Below are 11385 nucleotides of genomic sequence, written 5' to 3' on the forward strand. Positions count from 1 at the left end.
TCCATTCAAGCGGAGAGTGGATTCCAGATGGGGGGGGGAATACCAAATGCTATTATTACTGTGTATGTATAATACTGGCTAGGGTTATGTTTGATACAGTTCTTGAGGGTGTTATTTTGTTTTGCCTTCAGGACACCCCCGATCCTTTCCAAAGGCGGGCGGAGCTTCACCCTTTCCATGCTCCCGGGGGCAGAAGACTCCCTTACCCCTTTGCCGTGAATTCCCGGGGGGGGCAGCAGGTAGGTTCCTAGGGTTTTCACCAGCCCCGCTGTTTTAGGGGTGCACGATGCCTGCAAGGCATCACCGGGGCCTGGACTCAGCTTCTCCTTGTCTCGGGGGGCTTCAGGGGCAGCTGAGGCGTCTCGGCGCGGGGGGGGGCCAATGCTCCCCGCCCCCTTTATGTGGGGGATAAGGCTGTGAGGGTTTACACTACAGGCCCTTCACCCGAGATTAACGGCTCCACAGGCACCAAGCGACGGGTCCCCGGGCGCAGCGGCCGGGCCGCGCCTCGCCCCCACCGGGCCCTGAGGCGATCGGGGGCGGGGGGGAGCGTTTACCGCCGAGAGGCCGGTACTCGGCCCCGCCCCCGCCGTCGGACAAGTCCTTCCGGGGCAGGGCGTACGCCGTGGCGCCCGGCCCGCCGCTCCTCCCCGCGGATTGGCGGAGCGGGCGGCGCATGCGCGCGGTGCCGTGACTGGGCGGAGAGGCGGCGGCTCGAGATGGTGGGTGAGGCGGCGGCGGGCGCTGGGGCTGCCCGGGCCGGCGGGAGCGGGGCCGCCTCTGTCTCCACCGCGGGGTCCGGGCGGGGGCGGCGCGTCCCTCTGGCGCTGCCCCGCGGCCGGGCGGGGGGGGGGGCCCTGTGCCGCCTGGGGAGGTGCCGCCTCTCTCGCCCGGCCCTCGGGGGGCTCTGGCGCGGGAAACGCCCGCGTTCGCGCTGCCTCCGGAGAGGAGCGGCCCTAGGACCTCCTCGGCCTGAGGGGCCGCCCCCGCCCGGGCGGGTGTCCGGGCCGCCCGGTGTCCGGCACCGAGCAGAAGCTGTGGACGGTTGTTCGATCTCCCTCCGGATTCTGTCCGTCCCCCTGGGTTTGGTTTCTGTGCTCGGAACGCGCGGGTGCGGGCCGTCTCTCGTTCCGTGGGTGTTTTGCAGGAGGTTTCTGGTATCTCGCGGCTCGCCGGTGTTTCACACACCAGCGGCTGCGCCGGGCAGCTCGGGAGGCCCCTGCTTTGACACAGAGGGGCCGCGGTTCCGCTGCGGCCGCCGAGCCCAGCCTGCCTGGTAGCGCGGGCCGTGGACTTCTGTCCCGAAGTCATTGGGGTGGAAAGCGTCTCGTTCCCATAAACCTTCAGTTAATTCTGCCAAGCACTGGAATACGCCATGCGATGGCAGGCTGAAGATATGTTCGGAGGAAAATCTTTGTGTTTCTTACGGCTACCGGGTTACAATCCCTGAAGCTGAAAGCCATCAGGAAAGAAGACTGTTTTAAGGCAACCGGCTGTTTAGTAGTCTGTGGAACCTGGAACGTATTTATTTTATTGCAGTTGTATTAGAGATTGCTTCCTGTTCAAATGTATTGTTGGCTAGTGCATATTCATGAAATTGGGGATCAAAACGTGGAAAAATTTCTAGAGAAATAAATACTGACCTAAGCTGCAGATGGAAAATTGAAATGGTCTACTAAGACACATTTTTTAGGCGAACCTAGGAGTGTCTCTGTTTCCTTTAATGGGAATAGAAACTGTCAAATATTCATCCAGCTGTGGAAAACAGCTCAGGTGCTGAGGTTTTATCACCCTGTTAGAGAACCCATAGCTAATTTTTGATGGATGTCTTGTAGCAATGGAAGTTGTGCAGAAGGGTTTGAAAGCTTTTCTGAAGTTGATAGTGATTTTTACAGAGAAGGCAAAGGGACTACTGCCTTGGCCGTCAGTTTTCATTTTTCCTTTTTTTAAGTTGATTTTGCAAAGTTGTAAATTATTCTTAATGGTTCTAATCTTGTAGCTATCCTAGCGCAAATCATAATTATAAATAAATAGCATTTATTCATTGTTTTTCCCCTCACTTTTCTTATTTGTAATTGCTCTTAGCATTCATTTGATAAAAGGGAAGGTAGTCTTGCACCCAGAATGTATCTTTTTCTACTTTCTTCATAAATTCCGTGTATATTTTCATACATGATTTTTGTTCGACACCTAAATTGTAGCAGTCTGACTAAGCAGCCTTCCAGTTGCGAGCCTACAGTGAGGAACTGATGCATGAGGTTGTGGGAGGGTTGGGGAGGAGGAGAGAGGGAAAGATTAGAGGGGAGTTCCAAGTTTCCACAAGATTATAATCATAAATGAGCGAAGAGCAAAAGACAGATGGAAAACAACTGAAAAGGTCACGCAGAAAAGGTAGTACCAAAGTATGGACACTTTGCTGTATAGAACGGTGTAGGTGGTATCTGTTTGAATCGTCTTTCTGCAGCTTTATTTTTAGACACGTTACTAAAAACCTTTGGTGGAAGGCAAATAGCAGCTGTAATCTTCTATTGATTTGTGCTTTCTCTGTTTGCAGGCTGAGGTGGAAGAAACACTGAAGCGAATTCAGAGCCAAAAAGGAGTGCAAGGAATCATTGTTGTTAATTCTGAAGGTACTGTGTCAGTCTCGGTTTTCTGAGATGTAACTTATTCTAAACGTGCACTTTAAGGACTGCTGATTGCACTACTTGCATTTAGATTACAGTCTGTCTTTAGCAAAGGTTTTCCTGTAGCCAAAGCAGATAGACAATAGTTAGGCTACAAGAGAAAACTGGATTCCCATTTCTGCTTTTCTGAAAGCTCACTTTATTATTTTAGAAAATAAGTTAAATAAATTGTAAAAGCTTAGAAATATTTGAGTTATGCCAGTGTTTGAGACTGTTCGGTCAAAGCCTTTATCAGTAGCACTAAAAGCTCTTGTGACGTCTGAAATCTTGCTGCTGTCTCGGCAGACTCGAGTAGCTTAGCAGCTGTCTCAGGCGTATGGCCACATAAGACTCATAACCTAGTTGTCACTTTTTGGAGTCATTGAAGGGTCCAACAGAGCAGACTTGTTCAGAGCACTCTAAATACACTATGAGCAGCCCAGTTTCTTAAAATTGTGTGATTATCAATTTAAATTGACTATTTCCTAGAAATAATCCTTAGAAAAGATTATTTTTTTTCTAGTAGCAGCTATGTACGAATATACTGAAGACCAGATCATTGCGTACTTGTATGCAGCTTGTCTTCCTGCTCGCTGCTTGTTCGTGACAGTGAATAATGGATTGTGCTCTCTGGGCTGAAGCTGCGCTTATTTGAACATACACCTGCAGCAGTTTTTCTGCCATGCCAGTATTTGGTAGTTGGCTGCTGCATTGTTCTGACACGTGAGCTGAATTTTGGCTGGCTTTTTGTGGGAAAACATATGTAAGGGGTGGCAGAAGTATAAGGGAGGGAAAGCTCTGGCTAAACAGTATCAGTGTGTCTGCCCTCTTGGCTGGTGCACAGGAATTGCACCGGGGACCTCGCAAGAGTGCATCAACTGTTACGGCTAAATGGTGGAGCCTCAGCTTTGTAACTGTGTGATGCAGCAGCTGGTGTCCTCTATAATCAACACTGATCCCAGCCTAGCTTACTTGAGTATCATTTAACTGTGATGTTCAGGAGCCTTTCTGAAAGGAAAAGTTGTCCCCAGTCAGGAGAACAAAATTGAAACATTGGTATTTCCTCTCTGCCCCCAAGATATTTATTTTTGTTATTATTTATTTCTATTTATCAATCTCATAAATAAATAAGTGAAAAAGCAAAAGTAAAGCACTGATGCTACTAGAGGTAAACAGTTCTTCTCACCTACGCCTGTGGTTCCAGATCTTAGCCTTTCCACATCTTACTTCTATTCATGTTCTTCTTTTAAGCCTTTAAAAAGAACCCTCCTAATCCCTGGTGTAGCGACAACATCTGCTTAGGTTAAATAGCCACCCCAGTTGGACCTGATGATGCCCAAGGTGGAGTTAGTTCTGGAGTTTTGTCACTGACCCTTGCTGTCCCCTGTTTCTTGCAGGTATTCCTATCAAAAGTACTATGGACAACTCCGCAACGATTCAGTATGCGGGCCTCATGCACAGCTTCATCATGAAGGCAAGGAGCACTGTGCGAGACATTGATCCCCAGAATGACCTCACATTCCTGCGGATCCGCTCCAAGAAAAACGAAATCATGGTTGCACCAGGTAAAAGTGAGTGGGGTGAAAGCAGGCATCAGGGAATCCAGCAGAATTCTTTCCGCATGAGATTGACACTGTCAGCCTGAGAGAAAAGTTCTGCCTGCTGCTTTTATTCATATTGTATAATCTCTTCTCTTCCAAGAAGCTGTTTTGCTTCAGAGTTGAAAGCTTTTATCATTGACCTAAGTTTGCTTTTTCATGTTTGAATATGGGAAATCCCTTTCCTCATTTCACGTTGTTCAAAGTAGAAAGAGTTAAACAGTGTTTGAGAGAGTGTTGCAAGCCTCTCATGCTTTGTGTTTTTCAGTATAAAACCACAAGAGTTGGAAAGGAATGTGTTTTGAGAGCAATTTCAGTTCAGCACTGTAGACGAAGTGATAAAGCAAAACAGTCTAATAGATTTTCCAGTTCAGAGAAAAGTAATAGAGCATATTGCAGCTGTAATCATGAGTCGTGGAATATAGCAGCACCAACCTTCTTTTCAGGAAACGTCCTCAGTATTTCATCAAATTATGAAATGGGAAGCAATGAGATGAGTGCAGTTCACTAATGTGGCAGGAGCTCAGCTTTGTTCCTTCAAACTGCATCGGCTCCGCGGTGGGGTTGTGCTGATGGAGAGGCAAAGGAGGGGATTGGGCTTGCAGTAGACTGCTTCGCAGGGACCGGTCAAGGCAGATCTTAAGACAGGCTCTGGAGTTTATGCTGAGGCAGCCTCTGATTTCCATATGAAGGATGAAAAGAGAGGAATAATCATTGCTCCAGAAAAAATGCAGCTACAGCCACTGCAGCCCCGCAGTCTGCCTGCGAGATAAGGGAAATCACTGTCTTGCACCACCTGTTTTGATTCCATCATTGCATGTGCCAGTTACTGTTATTTCCTAGGCACAAACTGAGTTAAATTCAGTTGGCTCGGGAGCATGCAGTTTCTAAAGCTGAGACTTTTTCTCAGTAAGACTCAAACATAAGTGATCTGACATGCCGAGCCTGTTTTTCTCATTGAGAATGAATGTCAGGACTCTGTAGTTCCCACAGTGTATCGGTGAGATATGAAAAAATGTTGAAATTTACTATTGCTGTGAACAAATACCAGCAATGAAAGATTTTTTTTTTTTTTTCTCTACAGATAAAGACTACTTCCTGATTGTCATCCAGAATCCAACTGAATGATTACACTGACTTGGTCTGTTTTTTTCCCTTTGCCCAACTGTTTTTTTAATTTAATGGTAAAGAATAGAGCATTAGTGTTAACTCTGCTGTGCCACTTCAATAATGTCTGGAAAAACAAAAGCAGGTGTTTTTGTTGTTTACAAACAGAAAAAGTGGCTTTTTCTTTTGTATCACAAGTCGTTTTGAGGAGCAGTTGGTGAATTAGCATCAGGCAGTAAAAATGCAACAGATTCTTTTAATAGTTAAGAAGATAATATAATAAAATTCTAATAATGTTCTAAAAAAGATTATTCTTTGTATGTTTCCATGCTTCTGTCACCACTATTTAAGATGCTTTTACACTATTACTTTTGAATGACTGTAAATATGAAACTTGTCTATCCTCTAGTTCTGTCTTACTCTGTTGGTTTTACAAGTTACTTTGAAAAAGTCTGGCCATATCAAATTAAAAAGTGTCATCACTGACTGTTTTTGTCTTATGTTTTCCTTCTGAAGATTTTAATTATTCTTACGATTGATTGAGTTTTTCTTCAAAAAACAGAACCTTCCTAGGACTATTTTTACTCATCTATTGCTTTCTCTAAACAAGGATTTAGTCTAAGTGCACGTGCAGTGTACTCGTTATTGCCGTGTATGTTGGAGCATTTTCCTACCACTTCCTTTTTGTTTCAGACAGAGAAGTGGGGTGGCTAAGTAAGGCCATCAAGACTGCCTGTTGGAGCTCTCATGCTATCACAATTGAGTAGCCGATTTAATCTGGTATCTTCCTTTAGTAATTTTTTATTGATGGCCATTAAGGACAAAAAAAGGTCATCTGGTTCCTCCGAAATAATAAAGGGGTTATTTTTGTAGCCTTGAAAGAGCCTTGTAATTGCATGCAGAGCTCAAGAATTTGTGCAAAATGTCTGCATTGAAGGTGTTTGTCACGTGTGTGACAGACACAACTCTGGCGTGTGCTGGAGTCTTAGCAATGTGCTGAACGTCATAGCCCAGATTCAGAAATGATGCATATTGTCGTGCACTGCGTTTTCTTTGCATACTCAGGTAGCTCAATACAGCTAACTGCTGCTGCAGCGAGCGGTGCTCAGGGAGCCTGGTTCCTTCCCCAGTCTCGTTTGTCCCACAGAGAAGGGGGGGCTTGCAGGTAGTGTAGCTGCCGGCTTGTGCTGCGGCCTCCTCACACGTCTGGCCTCAGACTGCTTGTGATAGAAGTGTTTTACCAGCCTGAAAAGGAAATTTCTCCCAAAGTGCACCTGAGCAAAGAGGCACAGCCTACAGGCGTGAAACGTACTGAACAATTAAAGAAAGAACCTTGATGAGTAACTGCAGTTTTATTAGGGGTTGCTGTTTCTTGTGCTGGTGAGGGATCACTCCTGACTTGTGTATCTCTGTTAGCAGAAGTGTATAACCTGTGTTTAGCCCTGCTCTTTCCAAATTACAAGCAGTAGTAGGAACATGTGATACCGTCCAGTTCTACACTGAGGAACAGACTAAGAATTTATGGGTGATCTTAGCAGGTTAGGGGGTATTCCAGGCAACTGGCTGCAGTGCAGTTTTGGAGTCTTTAATAAGTGTCGGTGTTGCCTTGGACACTTTTCTGGATTTCAGAGCACAAAGTGATGGGGTGGATACGCAGCAACTCAAACAGCTAAGATAACCTGTATGTTCAGCATTTGTTCTCTGTGCATTTTCAGACTTGGGCATTGATTTACAGACTGTCTAATTTTTTAGGTAGTGTTTATGACCATGAAGGTCAGAAATGCTTTTTGCGATCTGTAAAGTGGTCAGTCCTGCAGCATCTGGGCGAGGGTGCTTTACAGTATTTTGGGTAGCAGCTGTCATCGTGACTCAGTGTTGGCTGTTACTCAGTTTATGAACTGTTTCTCCCATCAGCATGTGTCTGACCACACTAAATTGGTGTAGCCCTGGGATCATATTTTGTGCCAAGAAGTGACTGACGTAAACATCCGTCTCCTAGTCGTAGAGAACTGACAGGTAACTCACACAGCGTGTATTTGCTGGCCCTTTTATTATTGAATCTTGGTTTAAGCCATGCCATCAAACCAATGAATAGGGTCTGAAATCATGCTCTGCGTTTGGAGTAGTTCCTGGTACACAGCAGCTTGTATAATGCGTGAGATCTGTCATAATTTAATTGAATCCTGTCTCAGAAAAAACGATCTCCAGCAAGCTGAAATTTCTAGATAATAACTGAATAGTGAGGCAAGGCAGAATTAAAAATGGGACTTCAGTTATCTCCTCTGTCTTTTGTTGTTCATAGCCAGAGAAACGTTTCCTTGGAGGTGGTGACCTGCTTATGTATTTTGCCTTTCCCTAGTAGGTGGCAGTGTTACTCTTTTGAACAGTGAAGAATTTCTTTAGTGTCCTGCATTCTTTTGGACACTTCCATAAGGATAGCTCTCCTACCAGTGGTTTTGTGTCGTATCTGAGTTTGGGACAGAGAGTGTTGAGGTATTGGGTTTTTTTCTTTTAAAACAAGCTGTAATAAATAACCCTATTGCAAAACAAAGATCATGCCCATTTTCTGCATTGTGTTGAGACCATAAACTTGCAGTGAAATTACGGAGTTCCAGCTATATGCTGATTGATTGGAGTTTTGGAAGAGGTTTGGGGGTTGGTTCGGGGTTGTTTTTTGTTTTGGTTTTTGGTTTTTTTTTTTTTTCAAGGACTGTTAGCAGTCTGACTTGAAATATACTTAGGAATTTGAATAAAGGGGTCTTGAAGAAGCTGGTTTTGGAGTCTGGAGGAGCTTGTCAAATCCATCTGGTCAGGGCAGGGCCTTGCTTATGCCATGCTAGTGCTACCTTTACACTAGCATTCAAATTTTTTAAAAAGGGGAAGGGGTGGATGAAGCTGAAGAAAAACAACTTACATTTAGGTACTTACTATGGAGAAAAAGTGTCTTATTTGGATCAGGAGCATCAGACAGTCACAGAGATCTGACCGGAAGCAATTCTTCTGTATGCAAGTTAGGGGAGGATTTCACTTTTCCTAAGTTATCTTAAAGAGGGTCAAGAAAGAGATAGGATGAAGTTCTGCTTCTTGTCCTGTGTTTGCTGAATCTTGGCCAAGTCATTCGTATGGTAAAATTATTGTCAAATTGAGGAAGAACAGAAAAACAAGCATTATGGTTCTAGTCCTTTTTCTAGCCAGGAAGCATGATGAGGTGGTTCAAAGGAGGGCTTGAATAACCTTTGAGATCCGTGCCTTAGAGCTGCTTTGTGTCGTGGTTGGAGACTGGCCTAATTTGCTGTCTTGGGGAAGTCAGTTTGGATGGATCCCTCTCTGAGGGCAGAGGAAGCATCTGCTGCTGAGATGTGGGAAACAAACCCCCATATGCATTAACAAGCTAATGAAAGGAAGTTTGAGGTATGGCTCTGGGCTGTGAACAGCAGCACTTGAGGCCCAAGGACGCGCTCTCTTGTGCTGACTCTGCTCCGAGATAAGGCTCTGGCAGAGGAATGGAGGTGATAACGTATTAATACTGCAAAAGCTAGGCTTGTAGAAACTCATCTCCTATGGATCTTAAAGCAGCTCTTTTAAGCTGCTCCAGCTCGTGTTTGCTCCAGTGCCCTCCCAAGCAACTCTTTGTCTGCCCGAGATGGCTGAGCTCTGATTGTGAAGTGCTCCTCTTCACGTACGGGACATTTATGCTTGATCTTAACACTTTTGTTATGTATAGCTACGTCTATAGGGGATGAAAGTCTGGCATAGATAGTTACACCAAGATAGGCTGGCCTTACGTTGGTAGAGCTAGAGCAGCTCCTTGAAGCAGTATAATCTGTAGGAAGAGCTGTGGCAGCTGGGGTGTGCAGGGGCAGTGAGCTCCGACAAAGGCTGCCGTGTCAGCAGAAGCCTGAGCATCAACACGATTTCTGGCGACAAAAATACACTTCCTTTACCAGCACGACAGGATTCCTTTGGGGAGATTTCCCTCCGCTAGCATGGTTTTGCAAGCATCCAGGTCTGCTTATTATCAGTGGTGTTTACCCTGTAGGAATGCTGGCATGCGTAAAGCTTGTTGTCCCTAGGTCACGTTAGGACAGCTTGCTGGTGCTGGGTTGATACAGCTGGTTCCTCCCATCTTCTTTAAACCTTTGACTGATCCGGCGGTTTTTGGATCTCAAGTGCACCTCCTTAAATAAGGAGTTTTGCCAATGACATCAGCAAGAACAGGCGAGAGAGGTAGTAGTGTGTGCAAGATTTTTCAGGAAAGCTGAGGGCTGCAGGAAGAAGGGTATAAATGATACTCTGCTGTATTAGAAGTAAAACTTCCTTGATCCATGTCCCATTTTTGTAAGTACATTAACATGCTGAGAAGCTCCAGAGCTTCCATGAACCAGTGTCTTTTCTCCTACTCCGGGTGTATGAATACTCTTCTATGGAATTATGGCCCCAGTCTTGCAATGAGGTGTGCATGGATAAAATCAGGGATCAAATCACTAAATCGGAAAGAGTTCCTCATGCCTCTCATCAAAAAGGGGTTAACGCTTTATAACAGCAGTAATAAAATATCCTTTGCCTGAGGATGCAGTCTGTAAAGTTGATCAGCTTGCCATGTCTAATTCAACATTACTGCTTTGCCTTACGTATTTTCTGATTAAAAGGACCTATATTGGAAATGAATGCCTCTACCTGTATCTTAATTATAAAAGTGAATCTGATGAGTTTACACTTCATTACCGGCGTGGGTTTAATTAACTCTTGCTACTGCTTGGTCAAGAAAAATCCATGATGTTAGCCATGAAAGTAATTGTTTCCTTTCTGGGTAAACTCTACAAGGAGAGAAGAATCTGTTCGATTGTAGGTAAATACATTTTTCTTTTAATTGGTGACACTTTTAATAATTGGAGCAGTTTTTTAATAGATGCATTTTTCCTGTCCTTTTTTTACCAAGGTTGTACTTAATACTTTAAAGGTTTGTGTTCACTCGTGTTTCATGCCAATTCGCTGTAAACAATGAAACATTGCTTGGGCAGAATACAGCTGTTGTTGCCGCATACGTTGAGGAGAAATACTAAGCATGGTTCTTTGTGAAACATTGACATTCTGTTTGCAGTTGTTTTTTTGACTCATTTCCAGTAGTTCCAGAAATAGCCTGCTGTATTTGGAGTCGTGCTGCGGTCTTCAAAATATTCAGCACAGATGTGGCTCTGAATGCAGCAGGGAAAACAACAGACTCGTTAGTTGAGAAATGATAGAGGTAGCTGTGGGAATTGCAAATATCTGATTATCTCGGTGAGATTAGTTTGTGTCCGGGTTTGTTGACTGTAGAAGCTCACAGATACACCCATGGCCTGAACTGTCTCAGCAGGCGTCCCCGCATGGATGCTCCCCCCCCCCAGCCTCAACGGCATCACAGGAGCCAGCAGTAACACTCGGAAGACGTTTGAGCCGAGATCTCCGGGAGAAGCCGCTGCATGCCGGAGTCATCGACACCTCTGGCCTTCAAGCACCTCTGAAATCCCGGCCCAAGCGTGCTCCTGCTGCCGTTAAACAGGCCCTCTGCCTGCTCTCCTCTGGCCGAAGCGAGAGAACTGCTGACGTTTGGGGTCGGCCTCTGAGTAAATCACTGTGTCTTACTGGTAAACGGCCGTGCTCCGTCCTTGCATTCGTTATTGACTGGAAATGACCTTCCCGACGACGTCGACCTCTCCCTTCTATTTATAGCATTACAGGCCGTTGCAGTGGCTATGTGCTGACAGGAGGAAAATACCTGTCTGAGGGGAGCCCGTCTCAGGCCCCTGGGCGCCCGCGTCAGTGCTGACGAGCAGCGTTGGGGAAGAGGCTGTTCCTTATGACAGTCCGGCCCCTAGAGCGGGGGGGCAGAACGAAGCGAGCCGCGCTGTGACCGCCGGGGTCCCGCTTCCCTCCTCTGACGCTTCGCCCTCTCGGCGTAGCCGCTCCCGCCCGTTCCGCTCCCCCGGCAGAGCGGCCGGCGGGACTCCGGGGGGGCGGGCCACGCCCCCAGCCAC

General features: G+C 46.0%; 1 protein-coding gene across 1 annotated transcript; it reads left to right on the forward strand.

Annotated features, from left to right (window-relative positions):
- The first annotated feature begins 648 nt into the window (after positions 1-648).
- Positions 649-5855, forward strand: DYNLRB1 (dynein light chain roadblock-type 1). The gene is made up of 4 exons (XM_076352434.1): positions 649-722; positions 2555-2630; positions 4061-4228; positions 5346-5855. Exons 1-4 carry the CDS (start codon positions 720-722, stop codon positions 5387-5389), a joined length of 291 nt encoding a protein of 96 aa, XP_076208549.1. The 5' UTR covers positions 649-719; the 3' UTR covers positions 5390-5855.
- The last annotated feature ends 5530 nt before the right edge of the window (positions 5856-11385 follow it).

Source organism: Aptenodytes patagonicus, chromosome 14, assembly GCF_965638725.1.
Source record: "Aptenodytes patagonicus chromosome 14, bAptPat1.pri.cur, whole genome shotgun sequence".
NCBI lineage: Eukaryota > Metazoa > Chordata > Aves > Sphenisciformes > Spheniscidae > Aptenodytes > Aptenodytes patagonicus.